General features: G+C 39.1%; 1 protein-coding gene across 1 annotated transcript; it reads right to left on the reverse strand.

Moving 5' to 3' along the window:
* Positions 1-6,269: 6,269 nt before the first annotated feature.
* Positions 6,270-22,455, reverse strand: syt9a (synaptotagmin IXa). The gene is made up of 6 exons (XM_035652096.1): positions 21,816-22,455; positions 14,505-15,000; positions 13,368-13,923; positions 6,895-7,015; positions 6,636-6,807; positions 6,270-6,408 (listed from the first exon to the last, which is right to left on the reverse strand). Exons 1-6 carry the CDS (start codon positions 21,961-21,963, stop codon positions 6,270-6,272), a joined length of 1,632 nt encoding a protein of 543 aa, XP_035507989.1. The 5' UTR covers positions 21,964-22,455.
* Positions 22,456-22,838: the final 383 nt, after the last annotated feature.

Genomic DNA, 22,838 nt, shown 5'->3' on the forward strand with positions numbered 1-22,838 from the left:
CTGTGTCTGTTTGGTTATTGCAGTAATGGCATGACACACATTGCTTGCACCCTTCTGTTGCCATGTGTGGGTTGATTATGTGGCTGTACTGTGTAGGCTATATAGCTGTGTGGCTGTATGAGCATCCACCATCACTGAATATCAAAATCTGAACGCTCGCTATTTCAGTCAACCTTATCTTTTTTTATCCTTTATCTGATCATGGCTCTGAAACAGCTTATCAGAAGTTGTAATGCTTCAATCTCAGTAGGTTTCTGTTTAATGACAAATCCATGGCACTGTCCGTGGTGGTGAAATAGCAGCCCTTCCATCCCACCCTCCCAGCCTATATATTAAGGGCCCACTAAAGGTGCCCACCCTGTCTGCAATGAGACATCGGCTTCATGCCTGGTCTCAGTGGGATGTAAAGGTCCAGCCTGCAACATTTAGGAGGACCTATTGGCAGAAATGTAATATAATATTCATAGGTATGTTTTCATTGGTGTACCTGAAAATAAAATGATTGTTTTACAGCTCGGGGTAACTTCCTGGTTTTTTGACTGGTTACCTGGCAACCCTTAATGACAAGACTTCACCTGACCAAGACATACTGTACTCCGGAGCATAACCAGACCACGTTTTGCCAGAGAGTGTTGTAAATTTGGTAACAATAAAAGATTACTCACAAGAGTGACTTTGTTTATGTGCTGTGGAAGGTGTCATTCCTGCATGACCTGTTGTCCAGCGGTTTGACAAGTTACTCTTCCAGTCCACTATTCAGTCTTCAGATTTGGAGGATGAGGAGTGGCACTGCTGCTTCGACCCACACGTTTGATTAGGATATTTACTCCACAAACATTCAGAGATTAGTAGCTAAACCAGCTAAGTCCTTTTCAGACGTCATTATCATTCCAGCATTGCATAAGAGGCTCCTCTGTAAAAGTAGTGGGTTTTTAAATGAGAATCAGCGTGGCAGCAATCACACAAATTTAATGCAGAATAGACGATCGCTAATAGCTGTTGCACATAAGGAGCCATATTAACTGCTCAACCACTCTTTGCCTATGTAAAGTAAATGTCAGACAGATAATTATATCAGCAGGCAAGATGGTTTGTGAAAAGAGTGCTTCTACCCTTCCTTGTTACCATCAACCTGACTGGATCACAGTCGTACAGCCTACCAGAAATGTGTCATGCACAGCGCCCACTAACAAGACCTTAACAAGCAACCCACACACCTCTGTCTCTGCAATGACAACCCACACCCACCCTCTTATTTTTTTCTCTTTTAGATGATATTCCATCATGATATACACTCAGGCTGAGGTATAATCTGGGACAGAGTAAGTGGACAAGGTCATGGTTATTAACCAGATGGCAGCAGCTGAAGGCTAGCTGTCATGAAGGCACTATGGGTGACCCTTAACACTCATACCAGGGAGACCTGCATTATTCATCTGGAGCCCCACAACATTAAACCATCTATGGATAAGAGCGTTCATGTGAGATAACGTATCTATGAGAGTGATAACTGGAACAGAACAGTGGTCAGGCAGACATTTAAACTCACAGGGAAATGGCATTTTGTTTGTCTTGCTTTGTTACATGACATGAATCTTAAATACAGCTGAGAGGTCTCAGGTGAAGAAACATAGTTTGTTTAGTGGATGTTAACTGTATTTAGCATGTGGCAAACTTTGTTCACAAATTGTGAAGTTGCAGGTTATGTATGATGGGAGGGTTGGGAGATTAGCAGTACTGAATGCAATTTTTGTAAATGTTTTTTGGAAGTGCCCATAGAGTAAATGGTTGATTTCACAAGAAGTTAAAGCGATGGGACAGTGACATAAAAAGTAAGGGAAAATAACATGTAAATACTGTAGGTACAGTTGTTTTCATTGTATTTAATTATGCAAGAGGTCATCTTTTTAAGATTCTCATTCACAAACAGGTTTGTCCTGTAAACTCAAGGTATTTGGTACAGTATACAACAAAGCTTCACGTACTTCACTCATAGCTTGATATACTGTATCAAACCAGTTAACTGATTACAGCCTTTGTGACCCAGAGCAATCCTCTTAAATGTTTTAATGATATAGCAGTGACATGACATTCTGTGTACATGCATAGATGCAGTAGATAAAATGATGAAGCATGTGATGAAATTGGCTAGCACATGAATTTAATATCCATGTAAAAGGCATTATCAGATTGAGCTTAAGACAGCTCTTGACATTAAAGTGCCGGTGGTTAGAACTTCCCTCAGTTAAAAGAAAGCAAGACAGACATTGTTCATTTTGGCCTCTTTCATTTTAACTAAAATATGATATATGGGTTATGTCCCCCAGTGTGAAACTATATGCTCATAATTTTGCATTTAATGTATGTTTTTTATCCACAACTAACCTTTTTACAAAATGCCCTTCATGACATGGTTTTATTTGGTTCCACAGCATCTTATAAATATTTTACTCTTCTTTTATTATTTTACAAACTCTTTTTCTGGGCCTTTCACTTTTATGTCTTAATACAACAATGCAAACATGAAAAGTGGAACCACACCAAAATGTCTACCACAATTTGAAAGCATAGAACATTTTTTTTTTTTTGTATTGCTGGAATATTTTTGATGAAAAGGCAATATTAATAGGAAAATGGCATTTCAGTATTTTAAGCTCTCTTCCTCTGGTTGTTTTTAAAATGCAATTGCTCTGAGGATTGTGCTTACTGCACTTTTGAATGCTCCATTAAAAAAGCAGCTTTGTGTAGCCTGAAGGATATAGTCTGTGCATGTAATAATAAATGAAAGACATTTTATTGCAGTTACAGCATTTTAATGTGACATTCACTCACTGCCAGGGCTGGCCTCTCACCAACAAGCCGGGCAAATAGAACAGCAGACGCCTAACCTCACTACAGGCACAGTAGAAAGAAGTGCTGGTTGGAAGCAATTTATGCAAATAAAATAAGAAATGAGTATGAGGGGAACTAACTGTTCTTAATTGGAATAAAATGGGGGGAACTATTAAAACAGGATAATTAAGTTCCGTGTGACTGCGACTATCTTCACCTAGTGAGTCAGACAAACCCCCAGATGCAAAAAGCATCTACTACTCCATATCTAACTTACAATCACTTCCTGTTTACGTGCAATGAAGAGCCACAAGCTGTACTCATCCATCAGTGTCTGAAGGGTCAGTTTGAATCCCACTTTAATGCTCACCAACATCTTGCCACCTTATGAGCAACACATTTATGTACATAGTCCAGTGCATAGGCTAAAATTAAACATTGCTCACTGCAAGGGGAACCATAGATAGTAAATGTGTATTTCCAAGATTTTTTTTTCTGCTAAAGTTTCCTTTTAGAGCTGTGCCTACAGGCATTCATAATCTGTTTACACATGCAGCCTTTCTTTCCTGTTCAGAAATCTACTTGGATGCCTTTTTAGGGATTGTACGTCTAATACACTAATTGAATTGACACGGTAGAAAATTACAACATTCTCACAATATAATTGTTTTCCAACTCATTTTAGATTTGACTTTTCATATTTTATTGTTTCACAGATTTCCAAATTTTGAACTGGCAAAGATCAACAATGGTTGTTTCTTTTATGTAATAATATTTATTGATAACATTTAACATATTTTTCTTACAGATATTTTGTCTAGAAATTAACCGTCACTGCACATCAACTGACAGAACAACACACCATATTCCCAAAAATAGAAACAGAAACAAACAAACAAGGAGAAGATATGCCATCAAACCATGACCTCATGCACCAATTCACCACCAAATTAAAAAAACATGATGGCAGTTCAACTGGTTGTAAGTACATTGTGCAAATACAGACTCACCTCAATAAAACAAGTAACAAGACTATGTAAAAAACAGTAACTACTGTATAAACCCGGGAATAGCACAGACTTAAAATGTCTGCATATGCCTGTTGTTTTTCTTATGGGACATTATAGAAAAGAAAACATCCATCTTTGCGGTCATTCAACATGCAACTGATCCAGCTGAGCAGAGCTCAAGACAGTTTGTGTCTCTCTTTTCTATAATTTATCGACATCTGCATTCTTCTTCTATTTATTATTTATGTGTCTCAGCAGCACTACTGTCCAAAAGGTATAGCCGAGGCTTCAGGTTGATTGGGGCCCTTTTATGTGGATTGTTGCTCAAGGCTACGGAGAAGGAGGCGTCTTCAGAGAATTACAGGATCCTCCCTGGCTACTACCTGTGGTCCCCTGGTACTGCAAAGCAGAGTCATGCAGAAACAACAGTTAGAGCTGTACGGTGCAAGACAAATGTCTCTAACGCAGTCACATAAACAGATGTACAGTCATATCAAATAAAACCAGAGCCAAATTTTTCAGTATCCCAGGTTTTCATCTTAGAATCTCCAAACAATTGTACTAACCACCTACAGAGTTATGAATTGGGCAGTAAAACAAACAGTGAATGAGTCCCGTTTCATTTGTGATTTTGTGAGGTTGGTTTATTTATGTATTCACTCAGTTTTATTGGAATAGACTGTGCTACTGTGACTGATTTATTTGCCAACTGCGAGCAAAAAAAAAGAAAAAGCTTTTATAGACAAAGTGGCTTACTTGGCAAACAAATAGACCTGCACTTGAAACCTATCGGCATGTTAGCACTACATTATTTTGCAGTTTTGGGAGTAGCGTGAAGATGAAGGGCTTGTGAAGACAGAACAAGTTTGACTGAAATGAATTGGGAGAAAGTGAATAAGGTTTTCTTGAGGCTCCAGTGAAGATTTCACAGTACCACATACTCTACTAGCCCTGGAGGAAACATAACAAGCTCAATTTCCTCTCACTGTTTCTTTGTATTTTGCACACGCAGACCTTTGATGTGCACACAAATACACACTATAAAACCATTTCCACAGGACAGAGACACCATCCTTCAACTTCTTAGCGGACTCTTCTGCAGTGTGTTTTTTTTTGTGCAAGTGTTTTTCCAAGGGTAGGTATTTAGGTAATTGCATTTATTTTATTCATCACATATTAAAAACACAAGTTGAGGAGCTGAGTGGCTTTTATCTGGAACCAATATGTACCCCCACATGCCTGGGGCTAAATCATGTCAGAGCTTTGTCTACTTTGTCTCCCTCGATAGTTTCCCACTGCACTCTAATCTAAAAAAAAAGAAAGAAGATAAAGACTAAGAATGAGTGAACTGGCACTCTCTTAAAGACAAAAGGTCTGTCCTGTAAAGGGAACTTTTAGACTAGTAAATTACCAAGATAACTGGTGCTTTTTTGATACAAAAAGCCCAATTTCAGGTACTGTGCATCACATGGTAACAGAAAATGTGATCTGCTTGAGAGCAGGTTATGTTTCTCCCATCAGATCCACATGAAACCGCATCACCCTCTGTGGACTTTCTTTTGAGAGGACCACTTTCTTTTCACTAAAGATTATTAAATCAGATACATAATGTTTCTATGTTTCTACTTGCTACCCTCAAAAGGCAGATTTTCCTCTTTTTACTTCGATGTTCAGTAGCCTACAGCCATATTCCCATTACCGCTGACCAAAAATCTTTTCACAGCCTCACTGTAACAACACACTACTGTATCAGTGAATACTAATGAGCCCACTGTGCCTTAATGGTTGGGCAGTGATAAGCTTAGTTGCATATTCATTTACACTTTTTTCATCCAGCAGTCCTCTAGCCTTGGCAAAACAGTGTTCTTTTGTGTTGCTCATACTTATTTTTTAATAATAGTAAGGTTTTCATAAATGTCACTTATTTATTTATTGGCCTTTAGTAATCTTCTTTTTCCTTTTACATTCGATTTTTAAAACAAAAAAAGATGTTTGTTTGTTTCCTCTACATTTACTATTACTGCTGCTACTATAAAGTTTTACCGCAGAGTTAAATAAAGCTTTATCCTATTTAATATTCGTTCCTGGAAATCTTAATTTTGCTTTCATCTGTAACAAAATCTGCCTCCATAGGCAAAACATTATAACAAAAACATCCGAATTTTACATTCTGTAGACTGATTTTATGTGATGATTTGAATTTATTGATACTATTACTGTAATAGCAGACCATAACAGCTACTAAATTGCTTTCATCATTAGACTTTGCTCTAATATTTGGCTGTTAACAGCATGTTCCTGCCTTAGGCGCAAGAGCTCCAGTTTTGACAGCATTAGTAGCAAATTATGTTTAACAAGAACAACAATATATTTATGCCTCAAACCGGGTCATGCATGGAAACACATATCGTACCCGTCACAGTAAAGTTACCTCACCTCAACGAGAGGATGCCAGTGGGCGACAGGTTTTCGTGGATATGTGAGCATTTCACTCCAGTGGATTTGACCGAGGCTGTCTGCATCGTTGCCAACTCGACACACGCCAATGACCTCATTATGGCCTACACTGCACGTGCGGGAGGGACAGAGAGAAAAAATGTGATCACGACTTACCCTGCATCCCAAGAATAATGATGCACTTCATCTTCAGAGTGAAAAGAAAAAAACTAAAATTAACTATGTAATATGTTTGTGACACAAACATTTCATGTGTTTTGTCCAGCAGCAAGTATAAATTAAAAATTATTCATGCAAGGAGAGGTGCTTATATAAAGCCTTGTGAAAGGTCCTAACCGGTCATAGTCCATTACTGCAATCAAAAGGCTGATCTGCTCTATATTTTCTGGAGGGACATCAAAGACAATGGCCTCATTATAGACTGGATTCAAAGTGTTCCTCTTCGTCGATGTCTTCCTCTTCTTCAGTCTGCGACCTTCACACATTAATGAAACCTTCACATATGGATCTATGAAAGTAAGAAAGAAAGTGAAGACATTCATTTTCATTCATGATACCAGTGAGACTCTGTAGTTCAGTATCAGTTTTTAATTACCAGATGCGCCGGTGATATCCATAGCCTTGAGATTGCGAGCCTTTATCATGGTAATGGTTAATCTGCCCGCAGTAGGCAAGTAACAGAGGGAAAACATCAGGTCACCAAGGTCCACATTATCCTGAAAGACAATATATACAAAACACAATTACTCAACCATAAGCTGTAGGTGTGTGTCGATCACTTTTATATTGATAAAAGCAACTTTACAGTCATTCTTTAAAGCTAAATAAAACAACATTGTTTCTTGCACTGCTGCCTTTCATTACTGTGCACCAGCCGAAGGTGAGGAATAATGGCACGGCCATCTGACATTTAAACATGTCACAGTTAAAACATGTTTCTGTTATACTCTCCTCTGTCACATTTCTCTAATAAAAGCCTCCCACATTTCACCCGACATGGAGACTTCTGTTCAGCTGCAGGAAGGCAGAAGCTCACATATCACTTCTTAAAATAACTCCAGTAAAGAAGTGAGAAACGGGAAAGCACACAAACGTGTCTGGTGAAGACAACAACTCCTACAGCAGAATCTCTTGCTGATCTATTGGTATGTCGGGAAGATTGTGTTGGTTATTTTGAATCAGGTGTCACCTGCTATTACCTTTTAGTGTAATCATTCGTAAAGGAAATCTCAGTCAGTTTAATCAGTGTGTCAATATAAAACCTGAGAACTAAAAAAATCTATAGTGTCACATTGATTTTGTAGAGACACTCCATTTAACTCTGATAGAGATAATGAGATATTAGGCTTGTTCGAGATGAACTGCGCCTCGCCTGGAATGTGGACGAGATCAGGCGGTAGCAGCAGGAGGTGGTGACAAAAAGCTAGGGTTGGGCTGACAAAAGCTGCTGTAAGACAGGTTTCAGCAGCCTTCAAAGAATAGTAAGCGCTGGTACGAGTACTAGCAGGTGTTCTTTTTCTTTTTTGTTTGTTTTTTGTCAGTATTTTCGTGACCAGTTCTTTTTGGGTGAGTGGTGTTTACAAAACTAATTCTAGTTCTCGCTGATTGGGCTTTTGTTTTTATATGCTCAATCTGGTGTGTTGTGCTGTGGTGGTGTGTGTGTGTGTGTGTGCATACCCGTGTGGCTGGTATAACTGTCGGAAAGGAAAAGCGAGGGAGAGATTGAGGTAGAAAAAGAAAAAGAGTTTAAGACTTTCCCTCCTGAGACCTACATCGCCTTGTATCTTGACTTGAGTCTTTTGTTACAATCAGGATCAAGTCTTCAACAGGACTACTAAAGCATTTAAATTTGCGTGATGGATTAACTGACAACCCCTCCAGAAAAATGCATTCCACATGCCAGAAGGATAATGTGGGCTTTACATGCTTCATGGTTTTTGTGCACACTCGAGATACAGGTGGGAAGAGAGACATTAGTGCCGTGTTACATGTGCTCCAGAATCCCTTTTAAGCAAAAAATGCCATTTAATGCCTGCTGGTCGAATGCCACACTGCAAATCTCTGATAAGCTATGTCCCAAATTTCACAATTTGAACATACTGTACTTGTTTATGGAATACTGTACGTGTGTATGTCCTAGCACTTTAAAAGCCAAACTCAATCAAAATGATAAATAACACAAAAAAGAAACCAAAACAAGCCATAATGGTAATACATTATATAGCTTTTGTTTGCGTTGACATTGTAATTTTTGCAATCATGAAAAAAAACACACGTTCTTCTGTCAATCTGTTTCTTTTGCTGAGCTAAATGAGCCAAATCTGGCAATGAAACAAACCATATGGTCAATCCCACTGGCAATCATGATTTAATGATAATCCAATTGTACCTATCAATTAAGTCACTGAATCTGTACAGTGATTATGAAAAATGGGCCCTACTGGATTGCATACAAAATGTCCTACCTCTGTACTTTTGTCCAAAAATGATTAGCTTGTTTATTAGGGTGAATGTTTGGGGCATGTGTGCAAATGTTTGAGAAGTGTAGGAGTCTGTGTGTACTGCATATGTGAGTGTGTGAATGAGCTGAGTCGTGCAAAACTGAAAAAAAAATCTGAACATTGTGAAAATGGAGCACTCCAAGTACTGTGAATCTCTAGTCCCCATCAGCACCTGTCACATCTCATTCTCTTCTGAGTAACATTGATTGACAATCAATAATAAAGGCGTCAGCACTGCCCCACAAAACAACCTACTGTGTAAACTCTCACAAAGTTGAGAGCTTATACAAAAATATCAGTTCTCCTGTCAATATTAATATTCCCCTCAAGTCTCTATCTGACAGACTGACAGAACAAATATCTCCATTAAACTTCCTTGGCGTCTCCTCTTCGCTCACTAGCTGTCCATTCTGTAAATGTAAACCCCAAATCATCTATCTCTTGGTAAATATATGATGACCTACCGAGAACTGATAGCTAAACTTAATTTTTAATAATGTATATATTTGGTGCAAATTTCAGTGCACATCCCTGTGATCTGCTTCACGCTGGCTTTCAACAATGTCTACTGGCGTGACTGCCCTAACTCCAGAGAAGCACACTAAAATATGCATGTATTCACTCAGCTAATTTGTACAGGTCTGGCTATTCCCCATGGTATCGACTGCACAGTGCGGGAGTGCGGGGAGTGCGGGGGGAGGTTATTGCTTGACTTTGCTTTACTATATGAGAGATCAAATAGATTGCATGGCTCTCTCCTTTTCCAACCACAGTGCTGAGGGTGCTTGAGTGCGTGACCCTTTATGTGTAATCTGTCAAGTTGGTGTACTTTGCCCGCATGAACTTATAGGGCTCATTAGTGGCTGAAGCCTGTGAGAAACAGAATGACACATTGTGACCCTAAAGCACAGGGAGAGCACTCTAAAATTGTCACCCTGCTGCTCCTCAAGTTGCTGATGCCTCATCGTATACAGAACTACACACTATACACAACACTACATACTAACACTTTACAGTGTAGTTCATACTTTTAATCCATAATATTTTTGAAATATTTTCATGAGCATATTTCTTTTTTAATGTTTTAATCTTTTTCTTGTCCTTTTGCAAGTTTTTTGAGGCCACAGTGTCAATCCACTCCTCATTCAAAATGCAAGTGAACATACTTCACATATTGACATCTGCTATTTATATACTACGACTTATTTTTGTCAGTTTTATGTACTCAAAACCCAGTTAGAATTTGTATGGATCATGAAAGTGGGACACAGCTGCTGACTCTGTGGATGCCAAGTGGGGTTGTGATGGCTATAGATATGGCCTGTACTGTGTGAAGGGCTGAACAACTACATGTAGCTGTTTCAGTGCAGTAAGTGTGGTCAAGCAAAGGGATTTGGTGGGATCTGTGCAACCTACCTTTGCTGTCAGCACTCACAGGTTGCACAAATATAGCAGCTGAGTGAAGTAGGAGAACAGTGTGTGCGTGTGAGAGAGAGAGAGAGGAGAGAGAGAGAGAGAGAGAGATTGAGGCAGACAGAGAAAGAAAGAGGCAGAGATAAAATATTTTTAGAGGCCAGGAGTAGGAAGCTGTTAATGGTCTTTGCCAGCCAATGGTCCATACAGAATAGACAGCACCATGCCACAAATATGAGCTCATTACTGAAGTCACACGTTTAAAAAAACAACCAAAAAAAACATCAGATGTCCAAATTTCATTAAAACCGAAGGAAAAATCAATATTCTTACAAATCCAGCAGCCAGACTGCATGTCAACCTCACAGTATAGTGAGCATAGCATTATACAACATCACTGATCATTGTGTATGAATGATCATGACAAAAATGGCATTATTTCAGCTGATGTATCCCACCGTACCTAAGCGTTTACACCAGGAGAGTCTCTCTGTTACCCACTACTGTAATATACTTTTGCAACCAGATAAACCATACATTTGTATGATCATGGAAATTACAAATTAAATTTGTAAACTGTTAATGAATGATCTCTTCAAAAACAAAAATGCATACACTGACATGTAGCTATCTGGAATTTTCCAAGTGTCTATTTGGCTGCCATTTTCTATATAACTAGCTGCCTGAAAGACCACTCCTGTATTGATTTGCTTCTTCTCAGGCATCTGCCATTATCTGTGACTGCCTTGCAGATGCCTACTTTTGCTCGGTTTCCTTAGATATTATTTTTTTGAGGTCCAAGAGGACTGTTTGACTGAGCAGATATGGTATTATAGCAGAGCACTTTTATAATAAAATGAAAATATTACTCTTACTTCGTCAAATGCTGCAGCCTGGTCAGTGCCCCAATGCTTCAAAATATGACATGTGTACCCCTCTAGCGTCATTTCTGGATTTCTACACAAGTTGCTGTTGGCTCATGTCAGACAAAGGTATGCTTGTGATTTGCACAAGACAGCAACCTTACAGAACTAAATAAGAGAACAGAATTTAAAATTTCTAAAGAAAAAAGATGCATAGGGGAAATTGAGTTTTACTACATGTAAATTCCAGTTTTGAACTATATAATCACATTAAAATACAAAGAATAATATCCATGTACAGTTTTCAGTATAATCCCAACTTGACTGACCACATTCACATTCTGGTTGCAGTTGATGTTTTGTAGTATATAACTCAATAATTAGATAATATTAATAATTAATCTGCTTTAACATTTTCAGCATGCATTGATTTAATTTAGTAGATAAATAATATGGTAACAAGATATGCAAGAACAATATATGCTCAGATAGGCAAATCTAGATGAATAATTATTGTGGCTGTTACACAAATTCACCACCATCCAAACATGTTTGACAGATGTCTTTCATATGTATTTCTGCTCTTGTACAGCAAGTCTTCCATCTGGCCCCTATAATAAGATTCACAACAGAAATGATACACAATGGAGCAGTTACTATGAATGTAAGCCTGAATTACTATGAAAATGAATCTTAAAATTAAATGATGCAGCTCTCTCTTCTCTATCTCTCAAAGTAGAAAAACATGTTAACAAGTTTCAAGGCAGAATTGGCTAAATTGCATATATCATATTACTACGGTGGCTATATTTAACCTGGATTAACAGGTAGATCACACAAAATCTGGTTACTAAGGGACAAAGCTCATTAAACATAAATGGCTGCAGTGCAGTCGAGCCATTTGCATATGCAGCAAGGAACAGAGCTGCAGGGGACAAACCTGGACAACAGCAGAGGTAGAGGATGCTTTGCTTATTAGATACACAGAGACAGACACATGCTACTCATATAATCCTGTGCTCCTTTATGTACATATGTTATAGAAGTGACTTAAGTGTTTTCTAAAATGTGCCAGTAGTTGCCATTACAGATCAACAATTTTCAGTGTTGTCTTAAAGAAAAAACTACAATATATTACAGCTTGGGCTTTCTTTTCGGGGGTTCTGGTTCTAACGTGTTAATCAAACTTAATGAAATGAAATGAATTGTCTGCAGCAATCACTGGCAAAGAGTCTCATTAATGACAAATGGTATCAATTTTACATTAAAGCTGTTTAAGCTCACACACTGAGATGCCTGTCAATGAAGCAATCACTGGAAGCATATACCCATAAATATGTACCAGTATTGTCTATTACACAATAGATGTGTCAGATATCAGCTGTACAAGGCATCATTAACAGGGAACAGTCAAAAATAGTATAAAGAGCTCTTGAATGAATTATTTGGATAAAGACTGCAAGTAAGACAACCAGTAAAGCATAGTAATGGTGACACTGGTGACATCATACTAAGGTACAGGTACACACACACACACACACACACACAGACATGCAAACAGTCAATAATAAGGCAACATGGGTTATCCTGTTGACCTTAGGCAGTTTCACCCTGGAATTAATTTACATATGTTTTAAAAAGTGGGTAGTCCCAGGCAGCAGAGGGCACTGCATTTAGATAAGCAGTGGCAAATGCAGTAAAAGTGTTTCCTAATGAAAATGTGTTTCTGCCCTTCACCTGTATAAACTGGATGTATTGTGTTCAGTAATAATGGTTCTTACAAAAGGATGGAATTTTGTTAAACAGTTATGTCAAATAAAAGGAATATCTGCATTTGCAGGGTTTCATTGTTTTAAATAACTGCATCTCTCCAATGTTTCTTAGCTACAGAGCACATTTAAAAAATTTATACATTGCTCTACAAAGAATTACAAGGCAATAAAGCAAATGTCTGAAAGTCATAATGTGTCAGTACAGATGCCTGAGATGTATTGTTGGTAGAGACAGAGAAATCCTCTCAAAGTGAGTGACCTACCTACCAACTAATTCTTCTCTCGTTCATTCAGAGCTGACGTCGTGGTTAAAAAAGCAGTCAACTTTATTTTATATTCATGTCATTGAGGGACAGACGGTGCTGAAATTAATGAAATGTGAACCAAATATGTAGTTCTCAATAAAGTTGTCAGACTTAATATAACACATTTTGCCTTTTGTGTTATTAATACAAAGTTAATATAACATGGTGTGTCTGAGTGAAGATGATATGCTTTTTAACTTAATTGCCAACTTACCGTGGAGACATATTGGATTTCCCGGCAGAGTTTTGTCTCCCTGGGGAAATCTGCCAGATCCAGGAAGTTGTCCACAACCACTTGGCCGATAATGTCATGGCGTGAAAATCGGTCAAAGTCATAGATGCTGAAGTGTAGCTTACGTGTGGGAAGCTCAGAGTACGCCACAGGAAACAGGAAGACCTCATCAAACACAGGGTTCAACGTCTTGCGGTGCACCTTGGTCTGGTGTTTGGTCATACGATCAGGGAGCAGGTAGATCTTAACATAAGGGTCAGAGGTACCAGAGAAGTCCTTGGCTGGGAGATCCTCTGCTTTGTGGATCTTAACTATCAACTGTTCCTGGTCGCAGTCAAATTTGAGGATAAAATGGAGGCGCCCGCAGCCCCCACCCCTGCGATTACCTTCATCTCCCTCAAGGGATCGCTGTTTGTAGAGCTCAGGTTTGAGGCGCCCAAGGCCCAGCCCCATTCCTGTGAGGGAGTCCTGCCTTTGGAATTGGGCCACATTGAAGTCTGGGTTAGACAGGTTCATATGTCTGCGAATGGACCCTTGTCTGTGGGCAGAGGAAATCACAAACAAACATCATCATACAAGATCAACAGGTTGAATCAGAAAAGGCTTGTAGGCATTTTATATCCAAATTGGACAAGTCTGTGAAATTACACCCAGTGCCAATGCAGGAAGTAGTGTGCCCTATATGTAGCCAGGTTGAAAGTAGGGTTTGGAGTTTGGAACTGGTGTGTAGTGACCAGTTCTCAAGAAGGAGAACAGAGTTCCTGTCCTGTCACACACCTGTAATTGACCTTTGCTTTGTGACTTAAAAAGAGCGTTTTGGTTGCCTTACCCTAAACATACCTTAAGCATCATTTCATAACCTCAATCTTTGTATTTAAGTGTTGCTGCAAAGATATTTTTAAAAACAAGAATTAGCATTATGCGTAGAGGTTTAATATACGTCTAATATTGATGTTTTTGTTTGGCAATTGCATTGAGAGCCATGCAGAAGAGTACTGATCAGTTCAAACACCAATTAATGTTGAGAGTTGTATGGAAGCAGAAGTGTTACAGGTTTCTCAAGGACAAATCTAGTTGTTCTGACAAAGGCAAAGAAACCAACAAAAATCTTATACTGACCCAATTTCAGACATTGAGTGGCCAGAGGGTGGGGGTTCAGTGGTCTGTCTCTGCATACGAGGATTTGTGTGAACCCCATTTTCCCGGGTTTTACTCTGGGCATCCAGTGGGATGTCTGGAGATGTATGACTGATCTTCATAGCTGCCTCTGGTGTGGCCAAGACCACAGGCGGTGGTGATACAGGAGTCACCGGAGCCTCCACCGATACCACAGACGCCACAGGAGTGGGCTCTCTGGCGATAGAGCAGTGTGACGACTCACGGCGGTTGTGTGGCGGGGGGTCCACGGCTGTATAAACTGGCTGCCTGGGTGCGGGCTGCGAGGGCAAAGGGCTCATGGTGGGGTTGAGGTGCCCATGGGCCTCCTTGGTGGTTGGAGAAAGCCCACGCTCTCTCCATGGTATCCAGCAAAGCTTCCAGGAGACAAAGAGGGAAACCCCAAAGAGGGCCAAGCCACAGGCAGTCACGACCAGTGACAACAGACTCACCGATATGTCTGAGAGGGTGACAAGAGAGACAGGAAATAAGGATCTGACAGTGAGTTCAGTTGCTTTCTGCTAACTATAACATTACAACTTTACCATCACCATCATTATCAACTTTTATATATTAAGTAGTGTGAAAACTCTTATTTATCATGGTCATGTCACAATAACACTCATGGGAATGTGTTATATTATGCTGTTTTTTCATTCACCTGTGGTGTCACATTGGAAGAATGTTTTAGGATAAATCATGCTTCTTTGTACTAGCTAGCAAAAGAAAATGTGCAGTTAGCTCTACTGTGGGGTTTTCTCATCTTTGTTCCTGTATTGTTACATATAATCCTTGACAAGATTAATTAGGATTAACTACATTTATTTAATTATCGTCTGGAGCCTGATATCTGCCTCCCAAGCGGAGTGTGCCCCATGCTGTAATTTTCAGTCCTTTGCTGATAACAGAGGAATCGTTTGTTGAAACAAAGGCAGCAGGAAAAGCCTATTCATACATTCTCATTGAAATACTGGAAAACTGTTTAGGGGTTAAACTCTTGTTTTTATTCACAACAATTTAAAATGTTTAGAGTTTTGGAAGGGGGGGTTGAATAACTGGGTGTTATAGTAAATTGAGGTTACAACCTCTTTATATTGAGTCTATGGTTGCAATAATTGGGTAAATGAATCAACACCAAGTGAAAACTCTAACCAGACCCACAAAGTCCTACCAGTGCAACCAGACACGTTCCAGCAACTATGGTGCATGACATACATTTATGTCTGCCTACTTGAGCGTAAGAGCAGTAGCGTTGGCTGTGGGAGTATAAAAGTTTTAAAGTAGTATCACACCAGGCTTAAATCTGTAAGAGTTTATGGTTTTAAAGCATGACACTGAATATTCCTGCAGTTCATTTGTTTACACCATCACAGGGTGTGCGAGTCACCATGGAAAGGGAGGTGAGGTGTGAACCAACAGAGTCAACAAGGGCTTTCTGAATCAGCTCTGTTGAGAAGTGGGTGACTTTTTTTGAAAGATAAATCATAGAAACTGCTGTAACATGACAGTACTGAGGTCCTATCTATGACTCTATGCATTCATTTCTTACCCGTCAAAGGCATGATATTTATCATTATAGATTGTTATTAACATTTAACCCTTGTTTTGTTAAAATTCCTTAAAACTTTATATTAAGCTAAACACATTCACCATTAAGTAGTTGCTTATTAGCCTGCATATTAGTTATTATAGAGCACTTATAGAGCCTTATTCTGCATGACCATAATCTAACTAAGAGTTTTCCCTCAATGACCTCCTAATTACTGCTTAATTATAGTAAATAAGGAAGTTGTATGGAAGTAGATGAATTGTGATCTTGAAATGCTTTGCTCACTGTGGGTCTAATAAGGTGGTAGTACCACAGGAATACTCATTCTCCCTTATAAACACTTACTAAATTTGTTGTAGTCTTATGTAACAAAACTGCAAGGATTAATAGTGTCCAAATAACCCTAAATTAACTATCTCTTCTAATCTTTTTTTAAAAAAAAATGTAATTATCCCAGTTTAAGTTTAATATCTACCTTAGATATGAGCAAAACCTCACTTTAGAATGGGGGACAGTTCGAAAGTCTTTAAATGACCAGTAGCTATAGAATATGGTTATGCAGAATAAGGCATTAATAGGTGCTTTATAATAAATTAATAAAGAGCCAATATGTTTCCCCATTGTTTGGGGTTCCACAGACCCCACTGATATATGTGTAAAAGTAACAGCAAGAATAATAAACAAAAAACTTCTGACTTATAGTATTGAAGTTATAACCCTTCCCTTTGCCACAAACTGGGCTTGCACATTTGATGGAGGCGATGTTACTTGTGTTGGAGGTCAGTCAGACCCCAGAGAGGTGCAACTCCCTAACACACCTCCTATGAATATTCTGATATAAAACTCCAATAACAAAATGAACTGCTCATCAGGTCAACATACATTACCATAAAGGTGGAGTTTTCTGAGATTAGTTTTTTAAGACTATCTCACTACGTGTATTTATCAAAGGCAAACATATGCATATTATATGCTGTGTCTGCTCCTCACTCTCTGTGCTCTTATGCATGCTTGAGTTTTTATGAGGCAAAAAAAGATTAAGTGGTGATTATTAAAATCACTCGGCAACAAGATAACAGCAGAACAGATTGCAGTTCACAACATGACTAACTGTTATCTATCTCCAGCAAAGTCTGCACATGAGCGATATGTTGTCCACTGCATCTTAATTAAATCTAGTCTTGAGCAGCACCTTTCACATACATCTGCTGGAGGGTAAAATACAACAGACAGTTGCTTTGCAATTAACAGATAATGATAGTGTGGTAAAATAACAGCGAGCATTATAAATATTATTTTGACCCATAAAGGGCTTTAATACCAGCCCAGCCCATTTGGCCACCTAGAGCAAAGGGACATTTATTGCTATGCACTGCAATTTCCACGCATGACATAAGTATCCTCTTAATTTATTTTTTTTACCTCGGCTTGCCCTCTAATTTTTCAAGTCTACCTTAACACAATGCTCAGATGTCCACTGAACGAGGATGTGAAGTGATTCCTTCCACCTTACTAGTGTCCACACAGTGCAAAACTGCATTTTCAAGTTCAGTCAAAGGTAACATTAGGATTCAGCAGTCTGAGTTAGACAAATTAAACAAGTATCTTCCAAAGTTATGGTCCTCTGAGTATAAAATTCCCTCAGGCTTCCTTTGACAGAGTTTCCTTGCTTAGCAGTGGTTGAGGGATACTAACACAAAGAAGGAATTTTATTCTAAAAAAAAGAGTTTCTAGCAGCCACTAGATGTGGCTAACTCTGCATCTTATTTGTCTGAACTATGTAATGCAGTTTTGTACATCCTATCAATCCCCTTCATTTTTCACATCGAATTTATTTATGATTCTGAATTGATAACCTCATATACAACTACAGCTACTACTACTCCTGCAGCTTGTGGTAGATGTTCATTTGATCATTTATGATGAGTATTAGGGGTTGTTAATTGTTAAATGTTACTGACCATAAGTGAAAGTGGTACTTGTGTTACAAATATGTTTTTTTCTATATTTTCATGTGACGCTAAATAATGCTGATACATTAAAAAACAAGCCTATTATTACATAATTGAGCTTTGTTTTACTATAATGATAATCTTGTGCAGGAGTGAACTGTTGCCCAGCAACAAATGTTGGGGTGGGATGATGGTTTGAAGCTGGGAGGACAGAAATTAAAAGTTTAGGTTTTTAATTTGTAGAAAGATTTGTCCAGTGATGGTTTATGCATTGTTCATCTACTGAACCTCCTATTTTATTATTGTACATGTTAGTTATTGATTCATTTGGAAAAGCTTTCCAATCTAGAAAGACTACACTAATCCCTTCATAGTTGCTGTAATGTTTACTTTCATTTACTCTATTAAAATGTGTTCAATCTTTGAGATAAATCTTTTGTTTTACATAGCCTTAGTCCACTGTATAATCTATATTATGTCTAATATTGCATAAGCCTCGTTGTGTGTGAGCGCAATGATTCAGACTTTTGCCCAATTTGTACAACAAGCTATTAGTTTCCTAAAGTAATAAAGCAATGTGATTTTGTGCCCATCCATGTATGTGCAGTCAATGTTGATGAAGATTTGTAGGAAAATAATAACTCAGAAGTAATCTGTGTAATTACTTTAATCATAGTTATGAGTAAAATTATCCCATTTCAGTAAAGATACACTAATTATTGCTTTTCCTGAGTAACTGCCCTCACATTGTTTAGCACAGTGTGTCACTTTATTAACTATTAAATCCAGGATTTCAAAAGAAATGCATGCTGATATAGTTTCAAAAAAGATAATAGTCATAATAAACATAATGAGCTTCATATCAAGTAGATGATGATTACCTCATGAAAAGAGAATGTGCATAGATAATAATAATAATAATGTATTTTTTATATGAACTTACAAGCTCTATCATGTGTCTTTTCAGTGACTATCTGACATTATAAGGAGCTAATTATTACTGGCACTATAACACACCACATATATGTGTGTTAATTTGTAGCACAGCGATATGATGCATGTAATTAAAAGTATCTGAGAACAGCTTGATGGCTAACCTCACTGTCTCACACCAACTGCACGATTTTTATTTGGCAGTGCCCAGGATAACTTTTATTTAGAATTTTTAAACTGCACACTATCACCCCTTGTGTTGCAGCTGACAGAAGTATAGTTAAGTAATATGGAAATAATATTACTTGTTATGTTGTGGTTTTTTTTAAGCTGAATGCCCTCATTTTACCAAGGATGATTTTACTATGCTGTAAGACCTCAGTTTTTGAATCTCGTTAGGCCATCCACATGCTGGTTCAAAATAAATGAGACAATACCACACTTCATTTAAATATTGTTTGGTTTCAGTCACAACTAATTTTTAAAAGACTTTGACAATAATAGTTTGGATTTTGCATAACCTTTCCTCCAAACAAATAGCACTGTCTATTACAGGACTGGCTCTGTGTGTGGGCGCTGAAAACCTTGCACAGGAACTCAGACAAACTGTCCTTTCTGTGCTCTGAGATTCTGTGAATACCAGAGTATGTGTGATTTGGGAGAATAATGTGGAGAAATTGAGGGACTTGCCATCTGAGGACACTGATCCCACATTTCAATTGGCAGGCTGCCCGAATGCTGCCTGTCAGGGAAGAATCTATAGACATCTGGAAGGATTCAAAAACTCACAGCAAAGAGAGTGGACCAATTTTAGAGCACAGGACCTTCAATGGTGCAATAGTGTAGGAGGCAAGCAAGGGCTGAAAAGTCAATATCTGGACCTTCTACCTCCTGAGATGTTGTCATTTATCACACATCTCAGGGAATAAAAACTGTATTTAAAAAAAAATGTGAATAATTGTTTAATTTTTCCCTACAGTTAATGTTAACATGGAGTACACAACATGTGAGTTGTTCTGATTGGTTTTTCCTTAGGGCTCTGAATACTGCTGGTTTCCATTCTCACAGGATTTTAGTTGCAATGACCCAGTGATCTGTGTCTAACTAATTAGATGGCGACAATTAAAAACAGCAGTGCTTTGGGTCCTGTTTCGGGAACCACTATTACATGGTGTACACATGCTGAGCTTAGAGGAATAGTTCCACATTTTGTGAAATATGCTTATTTGCTTTCTTTTCAAGTCTTAGATGAAATGATAGATAGCGCATAGTGCTGGTACGGTAAATATGAATCTGTAGCCACTTAGCTTAGCTTAGCCTTTAGACTGGAAAAAGGGGGAAACAGCTTGCTTGACTCTGCGCAAAAGTAACAAAATCTGCCTACCAGCACCTCTAAAGCTCATCAATTAACACATTAAATCTCATCTGTTTAAATGGAGGTGTAAAAATACTCAGCTGCTGGCTCTAACTTCATATTTAATGGACATCACTGTTATAAATAACTTTTACCACAATGGGTTTCTCAAGTTGCCATATCAATGTTAAACACATAAATGGTCACAAGCAGTACCAATCCCAACACGCCCATTCTGAACTCTGTTTCTGAATCCTTCCAAAGGGTGTTGGACCTTTGATCTTTTATCTACTTTTATCTACTTCCCTTGTCATCCTATTATGGATGCTGCCATAATGCAGGGGGATGCATGACAGCTGGAACTAGAATTCAACCGTATAGGCAAGCAATCCTAGCTAACTCCACTACAGTACCTACTATAGCAATTCCACAAGAGTGCAATGGAAGAGACAAGACAGGGCCTATATGATGAATGGTGGAGAGAGCTGGGAGATTAGGGAATAGAGGAGATCAGGAAAAAGGGAGGAGTGAAAGGTTGGTGAAAAGGGGGACAACAAGAGGAAAGGAGTAGGGATTCACAGAGGGCTTTCATGTTGTGAGTAATGACCAATAACAATGTAAACTAATGGAAGCTTGATTAATGGAGTAGGTATGTGGAGGATTGCAGTTGCTGAGCTTGCTCCCTCCTTCACATTCTCCCTGGCTTTTTCTCTATTTTGCGCACACACACAGTGACACACTCACACACACTCACACTTACACATGCCATTCCGATGAAGATGGTTAACCTAGGTGTTGGTTATGATGAAACGTGACTCTGTGCTCACATTCATGTTTCACGTGTGACTGAAAACACACCCTCTTCTCTTCTGCAACACAGTTGGAGTGCGTTAATTTAGTAAATGTTTCATGTTGCCAGTAGGTTTTAAGTAGGATGAAGAATTAAATGTGAAGTAAACTTTCTAAGAAGTAAGATTGTGTGCCACGATAGTAACTGCTACCGGCGAGCGCAGATAGAAGCGCAACTCATCCAGGGAAGAGGATATATCCTATACACCCAGTTTTATATGCTGGTGTCCGTCTGTGACTGTCGGAATCTGTGCATGTGTAAACAATAAACTGGACTAATACCACAAAATTTGAATCTTGCAGAATGCCTGCCTTTAGGTGAAGGTAGATTGGAAATAAGAATTTAAAATGTTAGACATCGAATTCAGCTGTCAGTGAAAAAGAGAGGCTGTCGCCGTGCAAGAGCATTATCGTTGCAAGAAAAATTACATAATTAAACTGGATAATTGATGCGAGGAATGTGGTGCAGATCAAATTTCCAAATAAGGAATATTGGGTGTGAAAGCACTCTAACCAATTAGCATGGACCACCTATTGAGGTTTAGACGCATGAACGCTCAATGAAAGAAGTCACATGCGCGTTCACGTCATTTCAATTAAATGCAACCGTTGAATCAAGTGTGCAAATGATGCCTCACCTGAATCCGTATAGCGTGGCCTGGCAAGGTCTCGGAAATAGTAGATAAAATCCAAGCAGTGCTCGTTTTGCACTTCCCCCTTCGAACAAAGATCTGACAGGAGTTCAAGTGCCTTTTGACAAATCTCGTCATCTCTGTCTCCAGGCATTTCCCACCAGCATCCTTATAAATGGAGGGTCTCTTAGGCACCACCACTACCACTCCGCCCGCTTGACAGTCACCTATTCCACGCTGCTCAGCACGGCTTCTGGAGTCAACCAAGCATCCAGCGGCACGCCTACCCACACGATGGAATCGACGGTCTGTGTTGGAAAGAACGAAAATCACTAGTCCGAGTGATCCAGAGAGCCAGCCCTTTCCCACATGTGGAACGGAAAGAGTTTTTATGTAACATTCAGTCACACAGTCCCCTCACACTACTGCTGTGGTTGAAAGCCACCGGTTGAATCCACGCATCGCCACTGCGGCGCCGCGCGCTGTCCAAGGTTCTGAAATGTATGCGCGCTTCAGAGCCGGACTCTCGCTACAATCAATCATTACAGCAGGTGGTCCTTGGTCTGGTGTCTAGCGTTACGCCTTTAAGCGGTAACAAGCTCAGGAGAAGTTGATCAGCTTTTTACTACAGGGTGAAATAGCTAGATCTGAGGGCAGTACTACCTGTAGCAAACGCCGATCACTTCTCCACTCCACGAACCTGGTATGGTTTTACGTGCCTACATGTGGCCAATGGATTACGTGCCTACATGTGGCCAATCAGAGGACGACATAATATATATATATATATATTTACCTGATACCTGTTAATGATGGTAGGAACTTAGAGTTACGCAGCTGGTCCGGGATCATATTATATGTGCACTTTCGATCTTGAGTGATTCACCGGCATTCGGCGGCAAAATCTGCGTCGCGTTCTTGCTGAAACCGGAGGTGCAAGGCCGAGTCCTTGATGCGCACCGTTAATGCCTGTAATAGCGAGCACCAATGCAGTTTACATAGAGTCTAGCGGGCACCAGGAAGGATAGG

Source organism: Morone saxatilis, unplaced genomic scaffold (assembly GCF_004916995.1).
Source record: "Morone saxatilis isolate NCDOM2014 unplaced genomic scaffold, NCSU_SB_2.0 Contig11, whole genome shotgun sequence".
Classification (NCBI taxonomy): Eukaryota; Metazoa; Chordata; class Actinopteri; family Moronidae; genus Morone; species Morone saxatilis.

Excerpts from the sequence above, each read along its gene's own strand:
- syt9a (XM_035652096.1), bottom strand. The coding sequence starts at position 21,963 with ATGCCTGGAGACAGAGATGACGAGATTTGTCAAAAGGCACTTGAACTC. Across the intron at positions 6,808-6,894 it reads GGATATCACCGGCGCATCTG|ATCCATATGTGAAGGTTTCA; the intron begins GTAATTAAAAAC and ends TTACTTTCATAG. Across the intron at positions 6,409-6,635 it reads GCAGTAATGGACTATGACCG|TGTAGGCCATAATGAGGTCA; the intron begins GTTAGGACCTTT and ends CCGCACGTGCAG.